Here is a 24,697-nt window from a genome sequence, read left to right on the forward strand (position 1 = left end):
CCTTCAACCACGAAGAACATCAAGAACAATAGGCCGATGTGTATGTGAATATCATCCGATTGTTCAGAATCTGCTAATATGAACATACACGTCAACCGATTCTGGATAAATTTAGAAAAACAAAATATATGAAAAGTTTTAATATTAAATGTATGAATCAATGAAAAACCTAATTAAGATAAATTGGTTGATAAAAAAGTATCTGAGAATGTGGAATTTAATAGATTTGAGTTTTTGAGTTTCGATAGTGAGGATAACTTAGCACTTTTATCTTTGTTAGACACTTGTTATCTTTTTCATCTAAGTGGGTGAAAAAAACGACAGTCCCAAACTAGCCAGGATTATGAGGCCCACTTTAAATCTTTTTATTCTTGAATTTTGTTCTGGGTTTTTTTTATGGATAATTCCCGGTCAATCTAGAATTATCGGATTCAAAATCAGATAAACAATATTCGAAAGCGGTCAACCTTGTATGTATCTTTGTTATCCGGAAATATATGTATTTGAATACGAATTTGGATATCATAGTATCCGTCGAAAATATCTGTGCATATGGGATTTTATATTTAAATACATGTAATTTATATTTTGAACAGTGTTATTAACATTAAATTTCATATCTCTCATCTATTTTCAAAATCGAATTAGGATTTTCCTTTTTGTTGGAAAATACATACGCAAATATTATTTCCTTTTAATATCGTTTTGGATCAGCTGAAAGTTTTGGATATAAATTCATAAGAGGAAAATTGTATATGTTTGAATTTCGAATGTTGTAAGATACTATTGAGTTAGAATCTGAATAATGATATAGCTACATTTGAATACATCCGTCTACACTCTAATGCAATGGATAAACATGCATTCAGTTGTAGTCAATGAAAAATAACTGCTAAAAACAATGGTTACCGAAGAGCGGAGATACATATATTGTTATGCAGTGTAAAAATAAATCAAAATTGCGCCTACTAATTAGACATCACAGTCTTAAAACGTTGTTAGAGCAAGCACTATGTTGAGCATAATTGTTCAAACTTATATAGAGTCTAGCAATGAGAAACCACAATGAAATTTGTTAGATTGTAATAGTTATCTAAGGCATGACCGATGGGAACTACACACCTATAATGTTGGTAACCCATGGCTTAGCTCGTAGCACCGCGGAACCTAGTTTTCTCTAAATATTATTTTATTTTGTTATTTTTTTTGACCTGTTACATCTTAAGCCACACGCTCCCCATCAAATCTGAGTCCAACCATATAATTCAGTTTTGGTGTATGGAGATTCAGTTTTCGCCAAACTTATTAACACAAAGACCAATTCCTGCATCCGGTTAGCTAAGGATGATAACGGTTGCGATCTTTTCCTTTGTTGATTTTATAAAATGTTTGCACGCGCACCACTCGAGCATTTTTTTTATCCAACAAATGTAATGACTAGCGCTGGCGCTGGAATGACCAACGAGCGATATTTTGACCATCTAGCGATGGACACTTTATCGCTCGCTGGAAAGTCTGTCGTGTATTCCCATATGTTATAATTGACATATATGCATATACATTGGCACTTTGGCACACCCATAGTGGGTGTATATATGGCAAAATTTGATGTTTGGCTTGTGCATAGGAATATGCCTAAGGTTCTCCAGTTGGTTGTTGTCCGCTGCCAGATTGTCCAGTCCGTCCGCTGCCCGATTGCCTTCTTTGTATTTGTGGTTGACTGTGGATTGGGGGATCTGTCTCATGATTTGTTTGGTTTCATAGATCATTCCTGAGATGTACCAAGGAGGATTGGCGTCTGAGGTTAGGAATCGAAGAAGGTTTTCTGAGTTGGTTTCAAATCGAACCTTTGGCCAGCTTCGTTCTTTTGTCGTCCTGGCCGCCATGAGCATCTCCCAGGACTCATATGTGAGGGCGGTGGTAATTCCTAGTGGTTGTGCTACGGCTACCAAGGTGTTGGAAGAAGCGTCCTTGCAAATGAAACCTGCTCCAGCTAATCCGGGGTGTCCTCGCGATGCTCCGTCTGTGTTGATCTTGATCCAGTCTAGATTAGGTTTGACCCAGCATACTAAGATTGTTAATGTTCGTGTTCCAATTCTTGGGTTTGCTGGAGCTGGTATACCAGGTAGCACAGGAGGGAGGTGCTCCTGTGCCCAAGAGAACTCTTGTTGAAGACTGAGAGCCATGTTGCTAATACTATCAGGATTTGGTTGTTTTTGTCGATTAATATAATCATTCCTAGCTATCCATAAGGACCATAAAAGGAAATAGAAGATTGTTTTGACGGAGCGGTGAATTTTCAATTATAGAATTTTTGTGATTGTCATTTGGGGGTTTGGAAAGTTTGGAAAATTAAAGGTTGTGGTCGAATGATTAGGGGGTCTTGTAAGGAGAATGCTCAATGCGGCCACAACCACTTAACAATGGAGGAGTATGTGACCAACAGATTCCGAATCAGAGTTGCATTGCGGACAAATGTAAGTATCGATGAGGTGGATATTGTTTAAAATGGTGAAGGTCGGGAGGCCTTCGTTGATTGCTTTCCACAAGAAAAACTGTCATTTTGGAGGACATGAGAGTGTCAAGAGAAACTTAGTTGGTGGCAAGGAGGTTTGCAGGAAATGATCCGATGAACTGGCTAAGCAGTGATACCCGATGTGATGTATTTTCAAGATTTGGTGAAAGGCCAAATAATTCAGTCAGAGGAATTGTTTAGGTGGATATTTACAATTCGTTGGGTCAATCTGGTCAGCTACTGTCTGGGTCGGGTAACAGCTCGCTGGGTATTAGATATATGATATAATGTCCATCATAATCGTCTGGGTCACCTCGGCTCCCTTTTTTGATCACCTTGGAGTCTGCCATGATTCCAATAGAATTATTGTTCTCCATAGTTCTCACTTTTGGGAATAGTCCAAGCACAGTGGAAAATAGACACAGGTACTGTCATATTCCGAGAAGATTCTTTGAATTTTGAGTGTACACTGTACACATCATTGATTGATATATAGTGTACGCTGCCCACATTGGATACTACTAAAACTGAATGGGCACAGTTGCCTGTAATTAACCAAAATTAATTAAATCTTAGGATTAATAATTATAATTATAATCATGACGAAATTAACCAAATTGGAACCGTTACACTAAACTTCATCGGAGAAGAGAATTTTTTTTTTTGAAACTCCAGGGATAATAATAACCTGATCATACACATGCAAAGATGGTGGGTAACTGAAAAGCCCACTGTCAATAATTAACTTACCTATCCCAGTCTCGGCTGGAAAAAGAAGAAATATTTATGGGAATTTAGAGCATCCACAGTGGGCGAGTATAACCAAAAATTTAGGATGAGATCGTAACACAGTGGGACGGAGTAAAGATCAAATCCCAACCAAAGATCAAATTCCAGACCAAATATGGTCGCGACCAAATCCCAAATTCTAATATAGTCGGGCGTAAATTTAAAGTACGCTTGTTGCTGGGCGTAAATTTAAAGTACGCTTGTTAACGGGCGGAGATTTAAATTACGCCCGATGAAAATTCAAATTAAATAAAAAAGAAAAAGAATGAGGCGGACTTTTAAAGTCCGCCTGATGAAAGTTACCAAAAATGGGGCGGACTTTTAAAGTCCGCCTGATGAAATTTTAATGGGACGGACTTTTAAAGTCCGCCTGATGAAAGTTACAAAAAATGGGGCGGACTTTTAAAGTTCGCCTGATGAAATTTTACGAAAAAAAAATGGGGCGGACTTTACCGTTGCGTCACAACACGGACTAAACCCAAAATTTGGTCTTTTTTTTTATCTTTGATCTTTGGTTTTGATCGCACCACTGCAGTTGCTCTTAACAGCACTGACCAATCAACGGTTCATAAACGCCGCCGCAGTAAATTAAAGTTCCCTTTCCATACGGTGGTGGGATATGGATTGCATATTGTAACGTTCTGCAAAAAGTGTTTTAACTAGCTTTGACCACCACTTTCGCTTCCCATCTTCCCCTGACCACTACATTGATGACAGAAAACAAACAAAACCCGCAGGCCTAGAGCAGCTTTTTTGCACAATACAAAAAAGTGTAGCTTGTTCTAATCCAAACTAGGTAAATTACAAAGCAACCGAGGAAACTTCCCAGGCTTTATTTTAACAATTTCAGTCGTTTGTAGGTTTATTTGTGTAATTACCTAGCTAGTGTAATTTGGATTAAACTGCATCACATTAGTAACACCGACCAAGTAATTTTTTCTTCTTTGAATAATAGAATTGTTAGAGGGAGAGCAATAGCTTAAGAGGGAGAGCAGTCCTAAAAGAGTTCTCTCGAAAAATAATCACACTGCTCGTCCACAAAAAAGGAAAAACTTGGAGAAATTTATTTTCTAAAGGTTTAAAATAATCACACTGCTCGTCCACTAAAATTCTTTTCCAGAATTTTTTTTCCTAAATGTTTATTTAGCTATAAGATAGGTTGGTTTTTTAGCTGGAAATGGCAAAATGCTGCTTTTGGCAGTTTGATTTCTAGTTAACAAATTCACGACATTTTGGTGAACAACTAGTGTTGAATTGCGAGTTTCCGCTTATAAACGAAGCCTTTTTTAACCCTGAGTCTTGAAACGTGCATTTTATTTCCGAAACGCACTGAACACGATTTTTACGAATTTGTTAATAACGCATCGCAAGATTCAGGCTGTAATATTTATCTCTCCTGTAGAGTAAAATTACCATCTTATTCTTGTTATCAAATAACGTAGAAGACAGTAAGAAAACGAAAAGTAAATCTATTTCTGTTTCACTTAAGCCTTGCCGAACTCGCTACACATTTGTACTTAACCAACGTTAAAGCTCCAGATTTTCCTGCTTAGAGCAACCACAGTCATGAACGAGACTAAATGCTAAAAACCAGACTAAAAGCTAAAAATAATTGGCTTTAGTGGAGGTGAAGCACAACGGTGAAAGATTAAAATTTGGTCTGGCGGACGATATAACAACGCATGAAGTTAAACGGGTATATAAAGTGCGTATGGTAGTGAGGCGTGGGTATTATGTACGTACACATGGGGCACAAGTATTACTCTCGCCTGGCATGGGGCGAAAGTATTACTCTCGCCTGGCTTGGGGCGCACATATTACTCTCGCCTGGCATGACTCTTTCTATTTTCATTAAGTATTATATAATTGGGGCTTGAGACTATAACAACGCCTGGTGTGAAGCGCACATATCGCAACCGTTTTCCTGACGGTGTTTATAACCGCGCCCCATTCAGACGCTAATTATATTAACGTTCCACACTCAGACGCTCACTATACTAACTAGGGCTGCACAAGACCCGCCCACGATACCCAAACCCACCCGTACCCGTTAAATCCGTGGGTTTTTAATCCATACCCGCCCGTTGTGGGTGCGGGGTTGGTTATGAAAAAAAAAAACCCGCTGTCTGTGGGTGCGAGGTTGGTTTAAGCTAATACCCGCCCATACCCGCCCAAAAAACCCGCAGATTATATATCATTAGATAAAACTAATCATAGTCGTCCATTATGAAACCCTAATACTAGTAGATAGGATAACTGATAACCCTCATTCACTTTCTACACTCTTCTCTCTGTTCGGCCTCTTCTCTTCTTCCTCCTCAGTTCTTCTTCTTCACCTACGAACGACAATTACCAGAAATCTTCACCAGAAATCGACAACAACAACTTCGAATCTTCACCAGAAATCGACAACAATCGAAAAATCACTAGATTCAACACTTAATCTTCATCTGTGAACTTCCTAGATATGAATATTTTGGGGGTTTTGGTTTTTTTTTCTCACTTAATCAAGGAGAATAGAAGTTACTCTAAATACTTGAATATAAAGCGGGTTTAAACCCGTTTAAACCCATACCCGCCCAACCCGTAGCGGGCGGGTAACAAAACCCGCCCGTTGTTTGTGGGTGCGGGGTTGGTTATGAAAAAAAAAACCCGCAGTCTGTGGGTGCGAGGTTGGTTTTAGCTTATACCCGCCCATACCCGCCCATGTGCAGCCCTAATACTAACGTCTAATCCCAGACGCTCATCATACTCACGCCTAACTTCACACGCTCGTTATACCTACACCTCACTATGTTTGATTTGGTCTGGATTGACGACTACATTTAGTCTCAAACCCTAGTTTTCCAGACTAAATATAATTATAGTCATTTCCATTACGCTTCACTTTCGGACCAAATTTGGGTATAGTCCCCAAATTTGGTCGTGACCGTTGTTGCTGTAGGTATTTAAAAGATTTTTTTTTGCAATATACGAGATTAATATATATTTAACTAAAAAATATTCCCAAAATATGGGCATTATTATTTACATGCCTAATATTATGTGCCGCATTTATATATGCAAAATGCACTGAGTACACGGATTTACACATTTTTTCCGCATCCCCCATAATTAATTGGAAGTGTGACCATTTTGCATAGCCGGTTAGTGCGCCCGTTTTTGTCGACTCCCATTTTTGGTGCTCGCAGAATTGCTAACTAGGGTTTTGTAACTTTTTAGCCAAATATTTTCAAATCAGCAGTTGAAAATTGAAATCCAAATGTGGAATGGAATACAAGCAGCAGTAAAAATTTCTCTCTCTCTGTCAACTTGCCTTCGAAGTTGTTTGCATTAATAATAATACCCCTATATGCCTATAACACCTAATGATCACATCTTTCGATATAATAGAAATACGTTACTTGATTCAACCACAAGCCTTCTCCTCCTCTCCTCTTTAATTCATTCCCACTCACACCGCTCTCACCGCCTTTCACTCTCCCTCTCTCTCCCCTTCATAAAACCATGTCTCGCATCGAAAACTGCCTTTTCATCTCACTTCCGGCGTTTACTACTAAGTTTTAAATAACGTATCATCCACCCACGTGATCGTATACACACATGACTCCATCAGAATCCCTCTCTCTCTCTTCTCGTATTTATTTTATCATTTTTACACTCTTTCTTTTTTGTGCCTTTTTACCATCTTATTTAAACACCCCAACCCTCACTATCTCATCACAACTTCTCCTCTCCCTCTCTTTATCAAGCAACTTTCTCTGCTCTATCTCTCTCTCTCACAGAAGAACTTGAAAAGTTTTCCATATTCAAAAAAAACAAAATGGAAATGGGTATGATTTCAAAAGACTCGACTTGGTGGGTATTCACAATCCCAGCCTTTCTAGGAACTGAGAATCTCTTCGACAGTTTCATCATCTTCTCACTTATTCTCACTGTCATTTCTGTTTCTCTGCTCACTTGGTATTTCTCTGTTGGTGGTATCGCTTGGAAAAATGGTAGAAACCAGCTTGGTACTAAACCTATCCCTGGTCCTCGTGGGCTTCCTATCTTTGGAAGCTTGTTTACTCTGAGTCACAACTCTTTAGCTCATAGAACACTAGCTAAACTGTCTTCATCTTTCAAAGCTAATCAGTTGATGGCTTTCAGTCTTGGCTCTACACCTGTAGTTGTTGCTTCTGATCCAACAATTGCTCGTGAGATTTTAACTTCTGCAAGCTTTGCTGATCGTCCTGTCAAACAATCTGCTAGAAACCTTATGTTCACTAGAGCCATTGGTTTTGCTCCTAATGGTACCTACTGGAGACTTTTACGTCGTATTGCTTCATCTCATTTGTTTGCTCCTAAGAGAATCTCAGCTCATGAACAAGGTCGTCAGCAAGACTGTGAAGCAATGTTGAACTCTATTACTAACGAACAATCATCACTAGGGTTTGTTACTTTGAGAAAACATCTTCAAAATGCTGCTTTGAATAATATCATGGGAAGTGTGTTTGGCAAAAGGTATAATATCATGGATGAAGAGAATACAGAAAGCCAAGAGCTTAAAGAAATGGTTCAAGAAGGATTCGAGCTGTTGGGTGCTTTCAACTGGTCTGATTATCTTCCTTGGTTGAGCTACTTCTATGATCCCTTCCACATCAGTGAACGCTGCTCAGCTCTAGTCCCTCGTGTTCGCGCACTTGTTCGTGGAATTATTGATGAGCACAGAGCTAGAAACAATGACAAGTTGTCCGATAACGCTGATTTCGTTGATGTCTTGCTCTCCTTGGATGGTGATGAGAAGCTTAACGAAGATGACATGGTTGCTGTTCTTTGGGTACGTTAAATCACTTAACTCACATAGATTCTTTTCATGCTTTCATCTTTTTGGGATGCATTAGTTCTTATATTTTCATGGCTATTGCAATTTTCAGGAAATGATCTTCAGAGGAACTGATACAACAGCATTGCTAACTGAATGGGTCATGGCGGAGTTGGTATTGAACCCTGAAATCCAGTCAAAGTTACAGTCTGAGTTAGAAAGAGTCGTTGGTAACAACAGCGTTACGGATTCTGACGTTACAAAGCTTCCCTACCTCCAAGCTGTAGTCAAAGAAACGCTTAGGGTTCACCCACCTGGTCCACTTTTGTCATGGGCAAGGTTGTCCACCTCAGATGTGCATCTCAGCAATGGAATGCTAATCCCATGTAACACCACAGCTATGGTTAACATGTGGGCCATCACACATGACTCAACTGTCTGGGACCAGCCTCTGGTCTTCAAGCCAGAAAGATTTTTGCAAAGCGAAGGCGGTGCTCGTATTGATGTTAGAGGAAATGACTTGAGACTTGCACCATTTGGAGCTGGCCGTAGGGTTTGTCCTGGCAAAAACCTTGGCCTTGTTACTGTCAATCTCTGGGTTGCTAAGCTGGTGCAGAGTTTCAACTGGGTTCAGGATGAGAAAAATCCAGTTGATTTGACTGAGTTGCTGAAGCTTTCTTGTGAGATGAAAACACCACTTGCTGCAATTGCTGTTCCAAGAAGGCATTAGGTCTGGGTGATGTTGGGTTCTAGAGCTGTTCTTTTAATCTAGGGTATATGAAAGTGATGGAAAAGTCTCACTTGTGTCTTTTGGTCTTTTGAAGGTTTAGGACTTTGCTGTTTTTTTGTTCTTGTTTGGGAGGGGTTATATTATACTAATATAAACACTGTCTTTTAATGTTCTTTTTAATGGCTTTTGGTTAGAATGCTGCTGAGCTGGGTTAAAATTTCAAATTGTAGGATTTTGGATGGGTCATTCACAATGACCTTACTAATGACATGTCAGTCCAAATGTGTAAGGTACCAGAAGATATTTAATATACTAAAGTAGTACAACTTTTTATTTATTGTGTTTGCTCCTTTTCCTGTAAACTCTACAAACTTTATCATCTAATTGTGTTTGTGTTCTCATTGAACAAACCCTATCCGTTGATCTTGTAGTAACTAGGAATCATGTAAGCTTGATAAAAATATCGACTTTGGTCATAACTTGGAGATGAAGCGTTTTTTACTACACCCCCCAAAGCCCCACTTCTACAAGAATGTGTGTTTTTTAAACATTTTACTACGTTATGATCTGGTTGGCAATGCAACAATTATCAACAGCCACGTAACGTATAACTAACTTTTGACCGCAGTGTAAACATAGAAATTTGACTAATTTGCCACGTGGAAGCCACTTAGGTGATTTGACTAACTTCAAAATTGTGACCACTCTTTGTGATCACACTCATCAAACCTAGTGCGGGCGGTATCTTGAAACACGCAAGTGTGACCGACCCGACCCGACCACATAGATGGACTCTCCTCCAGTCAATGCAAGTACAAGTATACACCTGTAGTTTTTGCAACTTTGCCTGTAGTGAATAATAATGAGTACTATTTTGAGCTATCATTATTAGCTGGACGGAACTCAAACAGGAAACAAGTACAAAAGAAAAGATTCACAAATTCATATTTTTAGGGTTCAGGTACATCTCGCACCATAATACTACTTGCACATAGCTTTATTATGATGTGTACATCCCGTCAGTGTACAAAAGATCACGAAAAATCTCTTGCTCAAACACCTAGACAACAACTTAGCCAGAGAGAGCAGCAGCATGCGGTGAAAAATTTAAAGGAACCCTAGGTTTCCATAGGTGTTTTTGATACTTGAAAAGCGTGTCAGTAGGATGTAAACATTGCGAAACAGGTCTAGTCTTGTTTTCGTGCATAGACTACTTTATAGGAATGAACAAGACTAATGAAAGACGGGTCCTAATCAAGACGACCCAAATAGGGAAAAAATATCCCATGCCCTAAAAAGGACACTCCTCTGTTTGCATGCCACGTGAAATTGGGTAATTTTTTTGGTTTTTCTCTGTCTCTCCGCAATTAATCTCTGTGCTAGCCCTGTTATACACTTCGGCGCTGATATAAATAGTTTCAAACAAGTAACGTCTCCATCGGAGAGATGAATACACTTCTGACGCACATATTCATTACACCTAGGTCTAGCTAGTAGCTATATATATATATATATATGACACTGTTTTTGGACTGTTTTTAAAATGCCACTTGAAGCATCAAATGTTTTGATGTGATGCATCTTTTCACGTCATTTGCTAGTGAAATCTCAGCCACCGGATGCATGTGGACGTATCATAGTTACGGGTTCTACATTCACATGATAGTGTCTAGGATCAGGATCTCATGTCGTTTTAAAATGAAACTTGGCATGCATATCCACCTTTGTGAAGGGTTGGTTTTCTCTCTGGCCATATCCACCTGATGGTGTCTTAGCTAGGATCTCATTTTAAAACACTTTTCCATTGTGTCGGTGCATAGAAAACTTTGATCTTCTTCTTCCTTTGACTACTACTTGGTCTAAAAACTTTGATTAATGATCATAAGACAAAAAGGTATAGTCAAATGGCTAGCAGGAGGGAGTTGGTAAGAGTGCATTGGATTGTAGATTCACTCTTTAGAAGTCGTGAGCATGGGTGCATGGGAAAAACACAGAGAAAGTTTCTCCTATGTTTCGAATCCCCTTGTTTTCTAGCTGAGAGCAAGAAAACACAGAGAGCATGCATGGTCTGGTCAGGTTCTCCAGAAAACAAATGGGGTTAGTAGGGAAGAGTGCCACTTTTTTTTACTCTCTCTCCCACCTGTCACATTCTAAACCCCTATCTCCTCTCTACGACCCATTCCCTTCATGATCATGATACAAATATCAGAGAATCCAAAAACATTAATAGTTGACTACTACACCCAGCCAAGTAGTAGTTGTTGTTGATATTGAATTCGCAGTACACATGCAGGTACTATACATTGCACATCAATACTATACAATTGATCTTGATGTTATTTACAAGCTATAAGAGTTTTATTGAGTCAGTCACAGAGAGTACAGATTCAGAGAACAGCTATGGATAGATAATGACCATTTCAGAGACATTGTCATTGTAATTCAATATCTTGGAAGAAACTATTTTAACTTGTATCGTACGTGTTATATAAATACTGCCCACACTGATCACCCAATGGCCCATATTGGTTTGTCACAATTGAATCTGGATAGGCTGCACGCATATTTTGATATATGCCTTTACATTTACATGCTCCAGACACCTTTGAGCGGAAAGAATCCGATGAGATCACCGGAATAGATGCGGGTTATTGGAATAAAAATGAAGAGTTGAAAATGCATCAAAGGCGTGGAAGAACTGCGTTTTCTATCAGTTTTGTCGCACACATCAATGTCTCATATCTTTAGCGCTGTTGATATGGCACGCGGATTTTGCTATATTCCAAAATCGAACTCAATCAGGCTCGCATCTAATTCAACTTAGACTGGTATTCAAGTGCCTAGAAGGCTGCTATAGGCTATAGCTCTTGCAAAAAGGCAAATTAGTCGATGAGAGGCGTGGTGGAAGGTTGTAAAAGCGTTTGGTGACTAATTAAAATGCACGGCTTTTAAAATTGGACGGTAGAGAAATGAAGTTATGAGCAAGGTGTCTAAAACCAACAAAATACTCTCTGTTCATTCATCACCTGTGAGGAAAAACCAAATTCATATCTTCTGATTCTGATACTGCTTGCTTTTTAATCAGATCAATGCTTGATTTACGATCGATTAAATGATTTTTCATCAATGTCGGACTACGTGGGTCCCGGATTTAATTCTCATGTCTTTTTGGGGTAACAAAATTTGTTTGTCCATGCAAAAACGTGTTCTTGTACATACATACACTGCTAGGGTGCCCTTCCCCTGTTCAGAATTTCAGATTTCTGTCCGTTAATCAATTAGTTCGATTTTTAAGCCAATTTGAATCTTCTTGCACTTTACATCTTTCCTAGGAAGTTTCGAGTTGGCTGGCCTACAACTTTCTGACCGGTCTAGTTTTTTTGGGTCATGACCAATTTATATCTAAAAACAAATAAAGCTTTCACGTTGAATAGTGAGAAAATCATCCTTTTCTATTGGTCGAAATTAGGGATGATCATGGGACGGGTATGCCAATCCCAATCACTTCTCCGTTCGTAAAAAAAATACCCATATCCATCCCGTTACTTGAATATGAATCAAACAAAAATAATAACATAAGAATAATACATTTCAAGATTTTAGAAACCGAAATTCATCTTAAAATGGAGAGAAGAATCTTTAGATGATTTATTAGTTTTTCTATTTTTTCCTTTCTCATTTTATCTCCGTCCATGTTAACCATTTCATTACCTTTCATTATATGTATCGTTTTCCCTATTTTAACTTTTAGAGAATGTGTCTGATCACAACAAAGAAACGAAATTAATGAATATAAAAGAACGATCAAGAATATAATAAATGAAAAAAAGCCCCACTAAGTAGTGAAAGTATAAAAATTCGATACAAATTCTTGCATAAAAGTCTAAACCCTTGTAATATGAAAGCTATGGGGCGGGTATGGGGCGGGGATCTTGAATCCCGTCCCCATCCCATCCCCGTAGCTTAGGTTTCGGGTATTGCCCATACCCGACCCCATCCCCATTTGGATGGGTAAAACACTACGCAAACGGGGCGGGTACCCACGGGGATGGGTTTGGGCGGTGCATATGGCCATCCCTAGCCGAAATAAGTCTTTTTTTGAGTTTTGTGAAACAAGCGTTTTATTGAGGACATTTGGCAACGTATAATTGGTTTAAAAAGAAAAATAAAAAGATAAAAAAAAGGAAATAAAATTGAATTTGGAATTGTGAAGACATTTGGCAACGTATGATTGGTTTAAAAATTACAAACTCAAAAGAAAAACCTAACTTAATGTGTTTGAAATTTTGTGGAAGTCCAAATTCAATTTGGAAATCAAGTACCTACCATACGAGGACTCTTTTTTCTAAGTTAATATACAAAGGGGGAAAAAATCCACATGTTTCACACATATTTCTGCGAAAATAAAAGAAAAAATAAATAAAATATACACATATTCTCCACCTATTTAACGTATTTGCCCCGCCACACCAAATCAAATATACATCACCACTGGGCGGGGCAAATCCCCGCGCACACCAAATCAGAAATGCACCGTCACTGGGCGGGGGAGAATCCCGTGCACACCAAATAAAAAGTTAAAGGGGGAAAATCCACATATGTCACACATATTTTATGCGAAACTAAAAGGAAAAAATAAATAAACTATACACATATTCTCCATTTATTTACTGTTATTTACTGTATTTGCCTAGCCACACCAAATAAAAAAAATACATCGCCACGGGGCGGGACGAAGCCCCGCGCACACCAAATATGAAAGCATCGCCACGGGGCGGGACGAAGCACCACGCACACCAAATAAAAAAATGCATCGTCACATGACACCAAATAAAAAAATGCCTCCCCTCCCATATGTCAATGTCCAAAAGTGTACCCTACAGAAAGCTATTTACTAAAAATATCTAGTTTTTTAAAAATTCCGAAAAAGGTATAATGTGCACACATTATAGGTGTGGATTCATCATATTGGGTACACAATATCAAGTAATGGGTACACATTCAAACATTTTTGGTAATGCACAACATTTTTGGGAATAACTAATTAAAATTAGACACCTTTAAAAATTTCCTCCCCACGGGACGGGGCGAAACCCCGCGTTCACTAAATTAAAAGAAATAACGCACCGGGCACAAATCTAGTATTATTGAAACCTCGTTCCAATGTACTGTTTGGCTCCGAGAGAAACAAACACTGCAAAAATCCATTCGAATATATTTTTCTTTCAGGTTTCATGATTTTTGTATGAGACTCTTTTTTTTTTGAAAAAAATTCCATGCTATCTAAATACAAGTTTAGTATTTCTTGAATGTTTGGGGTGCCTCTCTAGCAACACTCGAAAGTAATACCCTCCTTACCACAACCTTTCAATCCCCTCTTTTTCGGTGTCTATACGGTTTTTGAGTGGTTCACATGGATGGTTTTTCCAGAACCACTCCTTGCAATAATTCAGAACAGTAAATTTTTGCAGCATGTCAAACTTGGCTTTCCTATAACTTTATGCAAGTACCCTAGACTGGTCAATTTGCAACCTGTAAGAGCAAGTCTTATGGTGGAAGAGTTCCATCTTCCATCTTCCATGCCACCTCAGCATTTGGAACCGTGGATGGAAGTGCAAGTGTAGTGGTGGAATAGTGAAAACGCTATTCTTGATAGCGCTAAAAAAACGCTATTAAGAATAGCGTTTTTTTCTCAGCCGTTAGATTTCAACAACTCATCCTAAATCTACGGACAAAAAAAAAACGCTATTCTTATCGGTTTTCAGATGGATTCCACGAACCCTTCCACGAAACGGTGGAACCTTGCTTGGATTTTCTATGAAAAACCCCAACTTAGAAGCCATTAGACTTGACATTCCATGGTTTTTCCACACTTGGAATCCATCATAAGACTTGATCTAAGAAGAAACTTGTGTCTCTTTGCCTACTCTGATTTTACTAACAAGCTTTTGGTTTGTCTAGAACATTATTTTACTAATTGATCACACATTTGAACTAATCCCAATATCTTTGTCCCGTGATTATTCACCTGTCATGTACAAAAAATCAACTAATCTCGAGATTACGGGAACATGGGTCTTTTCCTTGTGTTATATTTTAACATTTAAATGTCCCGCAAAGTAACAATATACTTGTTTAGCGTTGACAAACAATCCTTTGGAACTAATTAACAAACCTAATTAGGCCAAAGGACCGTCCTAGCTCCTAGGCATATGAGGTCGGTGACCGCGTCGGACTCGACCAAGTATGGTCCCCTGGTTTCCCTAGACAGACCGATATCTAACCTTTAAAAAATTTGGTTATGGGGGCAGACCAAAAGACACATAGTCAATGTGCATTTTAGTAGTTTAGGCCCTCTCATGGTATGTTTGTTGTTAAACTACCATGAAGATCTTTAGTAGCTTAAAATATTGCTAGCTTTACAAAAGTTTGGTATCAAAAAGAATTTCACTGACTGTGAAGAAATAAAAAAATGTGTTAAATATTATTAAGTCTTAGAAAAACAAAGTTAAGATTTCACAAAAAAGATCCAAAAGTCTGGAAGAAATCCAAAAAGTCTAGAGCTAGCCTTCAAGCATGTGCAGGAGTAGTGCTGGACTATTCATTTCGAAATAGGATAACTTAAAGCCCATAATGCATTTTTTTTGGAACAATTTTTTAGGGACCATGATTTTTTTGAGGGGACCATGATTTTATTAGGCTACCTTTCCTATAATAATAAGGGGTGTCCTAAAACGTTGAAATAACTAACCTACCCTTAACCTAATTTAATTTAAAATCAACCTAATAACCACATATATATATATATATATACATATATATAACCACCACCTCCTCCCATCACCACCGCCCACCATCGCCGATTAACACCACCACCACCTCCGATTATCACCACCACCAACCACCTCCTCCCACCACCATCGCTCACCACCGCCGATTACCACCACCACCATCTCTGATTATCACCACCACCAACCATCGATTACCACCACCACCAACCACCACCACCTCTATATATAGCTTAATTTAAATCATTAACAAAGATATTCTCACAAACCCATTACTTGTAATTTGTTTTGGTTGAAAAAATGAGAAGTAATCATCAAAATGAGTTGAAAATGGAAGTTGCAGAGAGGTTTAATGGAGGTTTTTTTTCAGAGAAAGGTTCGATTACGTCGCAAAAAACAAGTCTCAGCGAACTTTTTAGTTCGGTTACGTCGCAAAACGTTCGGTTTCGTCGCAAAAAGTTCGGTTATCACGAATTAATTTTTTCTTAACCGAACTCACAGTTCGGTTGATTCGCAAAAAATACTTTTTACCGAACTCCTTGTATTAGAACAACACAAGTCCATAAGTTCGGTTCCTTCGCAAAATAAGGATATCACCGAACTTTAGTTTACGAAAATAATGAAAAGTCCAAAAGTTCGTTTCGTTCGCAAAAATGTTAAGTTTTCTTTGTAACCGAACTATGGTCTAATTGTATATAGGCATTTGCAAGTTCAGTTCGGTTGGATCATAAAATTGTTAAGTTTTTACTTTAACCGAACTTTACTCTGATATTGAGTTCGGTTAGATATGTTGTTGGGTAAAAATTTGCGAACCAACCGAACTTCTTACACTTGGTATAATTTTTTTCTTACGTAAAGTTCGGTTAGATGGTTGGTATGAAGTTTGCGAACCAACCGAACTATGTACACTTAGTAAAATCTCATGTTCACGTAAAGTTCGGTTAGATATTGTTTGCGAACCAACCGAACTTCTAGACCCTAAAGTTCGGTAACATTGCGGGAAAACCGAACATTACTCTGTAAATTCTATAAACAAAGTTCGGTAACATGTCTGTTAACTGAACGACTAAAAACCTCCATTAACGAGCGAGTTCGGTAACCCGCGTGTTTGGAAAAAGTAACCGAACTACACTTTCAGATGTGTTCGGTTACATGTTCTTCACATAAGGTAACCGAACAAGGCCAAATCTACTTCAAAAATTTACATTTTTTTGAAAATTTGGAGCAATTCAACCAACATTATCTAAGTTTGAAGCATATCTGGGTACCCAAATACGCTTCCTCCGGTTTTGTTCGATTACATGATTCAGATGAATCATCAATTGAATCATTACTTGAATACTCAAGCTTAGTGAACTCAATTTTTTTTTTTTATTTTCCATGTTTTTCTTCTTCATCTTCTCTAACTTTACTCAATAATTCTACTTCTTTTTTAGAAAACCCATCTGATTTTTTAATCTCACTAATTATCTTTAACTTAATCATTTCACTAACTAATATTAACACTAACTAATCATTATCCAAAATTAATCAGGAGGGTAGTTTAGGTATTAATATAAATATCTAGATAAGGAGTGACCTAGATTTACTTCTAAATGTCTTACTAAAAATAGAATCATGGTCCCTCAAAAAAACCTTGGTCCCCAAAAAATCGTTCTTTTCTTGACATCGGACGAGACCTGTAAAAGAAAGCCCATTTATAATTAGATCCAAGTACATAAATTGGGACCACAAAATTCTTTTTAAAAGAAGACCATGATTTTACTTTTAATAAGACGTTTAGAAGTAATTTAAGTCATCCGTTATCCAAATATTTATATTAATACCAAAACTTTCCTTTGATTAATTTTGTGTAATGATTAATTAATGTGATGATTAGTTGAATGATTAAGTTAACACTGCTAAGTTTTTGACAATGATGAAGATAAACTGGAAATATGTTGAAGCTAAAAGTTATAATGTTACTCCACTGGAAATTCATTAGTTCCCAGATTATTTGAAAAGATCTTGCCAAAGGTTAATAGTAAAGACTGAAAAAACGGGGGTCTAACAACCACACCCAGTATTTAGCTTAGCAATATGTATGGACTAACTCCAATATACTTTCATGAGAATCAACTAGACAGTCAGACTCAATCTTAAGAAAAATATATCAAAAAGTTATATCTCAATTTCTCAATTTAATCTGCAACCAAACAAATAAGAATTTGCGAGCCCGATTGAATATAAGAAATAACTTGGACGGTATCAAAAACCATTATCTGAGTGTCAATCAAATTGATCAACAACCAAAGGTTAGATTCACAATTTGTTGAACTTACGCACAACCTGTGATAAACAAATATAATGCGGAAAAGAAATAACACAGTCCAGATTTGAACACCAAATGCGAAAAAACCGCAAATGATATTTCAACCAGAAGTTTTGTTGACGAGGAAACCGCAAATGCAGAAAAAACCCCGGACCTAGTCCAGATTTGAACACCACACTGTGTTAAGCCGCTACAGACACTAGCTTAATCCAAGTTAACTTCAGACTGGAATGTAGTTGAGCCCTAACCAATATCACACTAATCAAGGTACAGTGCGCTCCTTACGTCTCTGAATCCCAACAGGACTCTACACACTTGATTCCCTTAGCTGATATCACCCACAACTAAGAGTGGCTACGACCCAAAGTCGAAGACTTGATAAACCAATATGTCTCACACAGAAAAGTCTATTTTATAGATAAATATGTCTCCCACATATAAACCAATGAGTTTTGTTCCGAATTTTGATAAATCAAGGTGAACAGGAACCAATTGATATACCGGACTTATATTCCCGAAGAACAGCCTAGAATAATCAATCACCTCACAATAATCTTAATCGTATGGTAGCGAAACAAGATATTGTGGAATCACAAACGATGAGACGAAGATGTTTGTGACTATTTATTATCTTGCCTATCGGAGATTAAATCTCGAGCAAATCTTAGACAAGATAGTACTCAATCACGATAGAAAACATTAAGATCAGAACACGCAACTACAGAGAAAATAGTTGGGTCTGGCTTCACAATCCCAATGAAGTCTTCAAGTCGTTAACCTACAGGGTTTTGGAAAAACCTAAGGTTAAAGGAGAACCGACTCTAGTTGCAAAGTATCACACAAGAGGTGTGGGAATTAGGTTTCCCAGTTGCTAGAGTTCTCCTTTATATAGTATTGAAATCAGGGTTTTCAATCAATGTTACCTTGGTAACAAAGCATTCAATATTCACCGTTAGATGAAAAATGATTAGACTCAAGCTAATATCTTTCAACCGTTAGATCGAACTTAGCTTGTTACACACAAATGAAAAGTGACTTCATTTAGATTTGATTAACCGTACCTAAACGTGTACACCTTTGTTGGATCAACAATAGTTAACCGAAGTTATCCATATGAACACTTTCATATCAGCCTTATTCATCTTAACCATAACTAGTTCAAATGACTCAAATGAAACTAGTTCTAGAGTTGTTCAATGGTTTATACTTTCATAGAAATATACAAGACACAATTGAAGCAAAATCGATTTTGATTCATTCGAATCAAGTCATGAACATTATATCCACGGTTTGCAAAAGATTGCATACCTTATTATATAAATATATTAGTTCATGAACAAACCGATTTTAGAACATAACCCACTCAAGTATGCAAACGAGTACGCATACCTTAGTGGACGGACTAAGTTTGGGTTCGCCAGTATGCGAACGGGTACGCATACCACCAAACTCAGTAAAGTCCCGGAACTTGAACCTCACGCCAGTACGCGTACTTAGTTCACGGACCTCGATTAAACCAATCAGTACGCATACGAGTATGCATACCATGGTTCCCGGACTTGGATTACACATATGCAAGTACACATACTGTGCTTATATCCAATTGTTGTAAACTCTAATTTCAATCATTGAAACATTCTCGGAAGACGACAATAGCTGTCTCACGCAAACTATTAGCTTCAAAGCAATTTTCAAGTGATCGAATGATCAATACGAAACATTATGAGTCTACATCAAATGACTGTCTCACACAAATCATGTAAGATGTTACCAGGTGATTTTCACATGATCATCTTTGGACTTTCGTCAAGAATATAAGATGAACTTGGTTAAAGAGAAAACTTACCAACACATATTTCGAGAAATATGTAAGCGAGTTATACTCAGCTCGAGATATCAAATATGTATAATTGAAGTCTATATAGCTATACGACTTTTGTCTCAAATAGGAGATAGAGTAGATAGACTTTTGAGTGATAGATGAGTTCAAGTCTGCACATACCTTTTGTTGATGAAGTTCCACAAGCTCCCATTAGTAGTTATTCGTCTTCAATCAATGAACGACGTGAAGTCTAATGCCCAACTACACATTCTATCCTAATCCGAGACTTAGCTATAAGTAGACTAGAAATCAAGACTTATAGTTTTGGCAACTAAACTTGACAAAAAAGCTTGAGATAGCAACGCTTGCGAGTTCGACCGAGCAGTGCTCTAACAATATCCCCCTTTGTCAATTTTGGTGACAAAACTATCAATACACAGGGAATACAAAATAAATAAACTTTGTAGCTCTCAATCCAAATGCTTGATTTATTTGGTTCTTCAACATTACTCGAAATCTTCGTGACTTTCAAGTACTCCAGTGATTCTGAATGTGTTCAACTCAGCATCATAGTTGTTGAAGATCCGTAACTATAACAATGAGAAAACAGAATCCCTCAATCATTGTTATACAGTGTCATAGTATTATTACACATCATCAAAGTCTAATTATATCACAACTTTGACAACAATACTATGGTGATATGCATCACTCCCCCTTAGTCAATACTTCATCTCACATGAAAACCACTCCCCCTTACATAATGATCCGTAAACCATATGTATTTGTAGTGTGAACTACACATTAATTCTCCCCCTTTTTATCAATATAAATTGGCAAAGGTACGAAAACTAGTGGGATTCTAATGAAATTTCCATACAGATACTTCATGACCAAAAGAGAACATATCAACTTTTTTTCGATGATTTCACATAGCTGAAACTAGTGTATTCATCAAGGAGTTTATAAAGATACAAGTAAACTCCTATAATATTCCACATCCGCACTCCCCACAAAGATTTGGCAATTAATCACAAGTTCAAATAAGAACTTTCCCCCATAAAATGTCATTCCCGAAAGAACAACAAGAGCGACCTTACTTTCACAAGAAAAGAAGGATTTCTTTGGACATTAACAAATCACATGAACCATGAATTTGTATCCAAAATACTCAATTAAATTAACCACAAGAGAACCCATGATTAATTTAATCGGAAATTCTCAACATAAGAGAACTTATGGAGCCGCAGAGTACTTACACAAAGATGTGGATCAGGGAAAAACCAATACTATGGAATATTCAAAGATTCATTATATTTTTCATTATTTGCATATAGACATATAATAGACTTAATCTTTGTAGACAAAAGTTCATCCTATCCTCCATCAATATTTGCATAATGACATAATAGGATTAACTTTTGTTGTCAAAAGTTCATTATATATTTTATCAATATTTGCATAAAGACTTAACTTTTGAGCCAATATGGGACAATCATAGTTCACGGACGCAAACACACATATCTCATAACAAGTTGCAATATATAAAACCATAAAAATTAATACTGCAAAATCATCTTCCAAATAAACTTTAGAATTTAAATAAATAAATCTAAAAACATTGCAAGATGAAAATCGTTGGAAATAGCAATGTGTACTTACAATAATTGCTATTCCAAACCCAATTATCCTTCTTAAAACACAAGAATAAATTCTCATAAGAAATTTCCTAGACAAAATAAAGACAATCATGCAAAAATCAAAAGACTCCTAAACCAACAAAACCGATCACGAAGGGAAATCAAGGATCACATCCGGAACCCCCACGAGTCTTGAGACCTTCGAGCTTGTGATTAATAACATTCACTGCTTCTTCAGAGAAGATATACTCATTGAGAAGATCCTTAACATGTGTCTTCATGAGAACAAGGTCTGAATTAACCTTTTTCAACTCAGTTCTTAACACATCAAGAACCTTCATAGTATCAACGAGTTGCAGTTTTGCTTCCTCAAAGTATTTAAGAAAATCATGAACCACTTCAGCAGAGACCATATCCTCATTCTCAACACCCTTATGAGTATAGGCATAGTCGCATGAGGCAATAGGATTTTGATCAATATCTTCTACTAGTGTTCTTTTCTTCCTCTCCTTGGACTCGAAACCAATACCTTTATCAAGAAAACCTCTTGAAGTTGAGACCGACGCTTCTAACTATACAATGGGAAGAGTGTTGTTACAAGATGGTAAACCAGTAGAGTACCATTCAGAATTGTTTTCAGGTGCTATTAAGAACTATGCACCTTATGACAATGAATTTTATGCTTTATATCAATGTATCGAGCATTGGCGAGTGTATCTCTTAGGTAAAGAAGTAGTGGTACAATCAGATCACAAACCATTAGAGAATCTACATGCACAGACGAAACTACAACAAGCCCGACACATGAAGTGGATGTCTTACTTGATGACTTTCAATATTCTCATTAGGTACAATAAGGGAGTAACAAACAAATTCTCATATATTTTGTCTCTTCCACCAGTCCGAGCATTAATGGTGGCCATGAGAATTCAACCAATTGTTCCTCAAGAGTATGCAGAGTCATACGCATCTACCAAAGACTTCAAGAAGGTGTTTGAAGGTATAAAAAATGGTTTAAAAGGCGAGTACGAACTCCGGGATGGGTTGTTATACAAAGGTCAGTCACTTTGCATACCATAAGATGGAGATCGTTTACAATGGTTGAGAGAGACACACACTTCCCGAGTTGCTGGACACTTTGGGATGAATAAAACTACTTAACCTTCGACGTTGTGTATTTTGGCCAAAGATGCAAGATGATGTGGCTAAGTTAGTTAGAGGATGTAAGTTGTGTAGCACATCTAAACCTTCTAATATGAAATGTGGGTTATATATATATCTACCATTACCAGTACTATCAAGACCTTGGGATAATATTTCTATGGATTTTCTTGGTGGGTTACCAAGGACAAAGTCTGGTTATGATTATTTGTTAGTTGTAGTCGACCGATTCAGCAAGATGATCGCATTAATTCCATGTACAAAGACGTTAACGGGAGCCGGTACAAAAAATCTCTTCTTTGAGCATGTGTGGAAGCATTGTGGGTTACCTACTTCGATTATTTCTGATAGGTATAGTCGGTTCCTTTGTAATTTTTGGGATTCTTTATGGAAGATGATGGACACTAGGTTGAAGAAGAATACGACTTTTCATCTACAGACTGACTGACAGACAGAAGTGGTTAATAGGACTATGGTTCACATGTTAAGGGGTTATAATTCTAAGAATCCTAAAACTTAGGATGATAGTTTTCCATATCTACAGTTTGCTTTCAATAGAGCAGTTCACAGTTCTTCGGGAAAATCTCCTTTTGAGACATGTTATGGTTACTTACCACCTAGACCTTTGGATCTAGTATTTTCTAGTGATACCTCAATGGGGGGAAAAGAAGGTAATGAAAGATAAAAGGCACAAAAGTTTTTGGAGAAGATAACTCAGATTCATGCAACTGTTGAAGCACAATTAAAGAAGTCCCAAGCCAAATACAAAGCAAAACATGACAAGCATCTTGTGCCTTGTAATTTAGGTGTAGGGCACTTGGTATGGTTAAAATTAGGTAAGGAACGACTGAAGGAGGAAGGTAAGAAGTGGAAACCATTGAGGTATGAACCATTTCGTATTCTCGATCAGATTGGTGACAATTCCTTTCGTCTGGATTTACCACCTTATCTAGGAATGTACTCGATTATAAATGCCGAATACTTGAAGTTGTTTGAACCACCATTACTAGATGATGACGGCGATGACACTATGATATTGCCACGAGTAGAAGACTTATGGTTTGATGGAGATGAACCACTCAAGGAAGACTCCTTATTGGAGTGAAGAGTTATTAAAACACGACAAGGACAGAAAGAATCTTTTTTAATTGGAAGTAAAGATCAAGTTCCTAGCAAGGCCAAGTGGTTAAACAAGGAAAAAGGGACTCTCGAGTTCCCTAACCTTCATTTTTAACTTTCACAGGAGTGCAAGTTCTTCAAGGGGGAACCCATGATACATGTATATCCGTACTCCTTTAGAGAACATAGTTAACCTCAAACTAGGTTGAGGGAAGAATCCTATTCTAAGCAGGGATCCTTATTTAGGCAGAATTCCTAGTTAGGAAAGAGTTTTGTTTTAAGCAGTACTCTTAGTTTAGGAAATATATTCCTAATAGAAGTCTTTGATCGGCTGAGTACTGTTAGTGTTTTTACAGGTGGTAAGTAGAAGGTTCGATTCTTGGACTATTTACAAAGGTTTGGTTCAAGACAAATAAAAGAAAATATGTTAAATAAAAATAAACTAATTAAATTTTTGTTGGTAAAAGAGATGGAGAACTAGGGTTGGGATTCCACTATTTTGATTTTGCAAATTCACTAATTATAACTTCTACGCAATACTCCAAATTACTCAAGGCAGTTTCGAACTCAATCTCATGCTTTGGAGGATAAAACGTTACAAGCTCTAGTTTTATGACTTTGTCATTAATCTTAGGCCTAATTCTCCTTCGCCTATAAAAATAAATAGTATAAACTATTCAAAACAATTTAAATGAGGCATGCAAAGAAGAGAGAATTTTTAAGGAATTATTAGCACAAAAGGGGAGTAAATGTGATAAAGAAAATAATTATTTAAATAAACTCATCAAGAAAATAGCTTTCTCCCAACCCTAGAAAAGAAACTTCGCTACTCATGAATCGAAAAATGGAGAAAATTGGATTAAACATTGTATTCAAATAATCAAAAATTGCTTACAAATGTTCTGCAGTCGCTAAGGTCTTTAGCGACTGAATCCCAACAGTTAAGCTGCTTAAAGGAATAGTAGCTGAAGGTTTCTCGCAAATGAATGATAAACGATATATGACTTTTGTGGTTAAA

The 24,697-nt window shown here is 37.3% G+C and overlaps 1 protein-coding gene across 1 annotated transcript; it reads left to right on the plus strand.

Moving 5' to 3' along the window:
* Positions 1–7,047: 7,047 nt before the first annotated feature.
* LOC113327236 (cytochrome P450 78A7-like) lies at positions 7,048–8,994 on the plus strand. The gene is made up of 2 exons (XM_026574674.1): positions 7,048–8,123; positions 8,221–8,994. The coding sequence occupies exons 1-2, from the start codon at positions 7,128–7,130 to the stop codon at positions 8,836–8,838; spliced, it is 1,614 nt and encodes a 537-aa protein (XP_026430459.1). The 5' UTR covers positions 7,048–7,127; the 3' UTR covers positions 8,839–8,994.
* The last annotated feature ends 15,703 nt before the right edge of the window (positions 8,995–24,697 follow it).

This window comes from Papaver somniferum, chromosome 1, assembly GCF_003573695.1.
Source record: "Papaver somniferum cultivar HN1 chromosome 1, ASM357369v1, whole genome shotgun sequence".
NCBI classification, from domain to species: Eukaryota; Viridiplantae; Streptophyta; class Magnoliopsida; order Ranunculales; family Papaveraceae; genus Papaver; species Papaver somniferum.

What these genes read in the sequence shown, in the direction of transcription:
- LOC113327236 (XM_026574674.1), top strand. Translation starts at nt 7,128, where the DNA reads ATGGAAATGGGTATGATTTCAAAAGACTCGACTTGGTGGGTATTCACA. An exon ending in ACATGGTTGCTGTTCTTTGG is followed by an intron (nt 8,124 to 8,220) that starts GTACGTTAAATC and finishes TGCAATTTTCAG; the next exon opens with GAAATGATCTTCAGAGGAAC.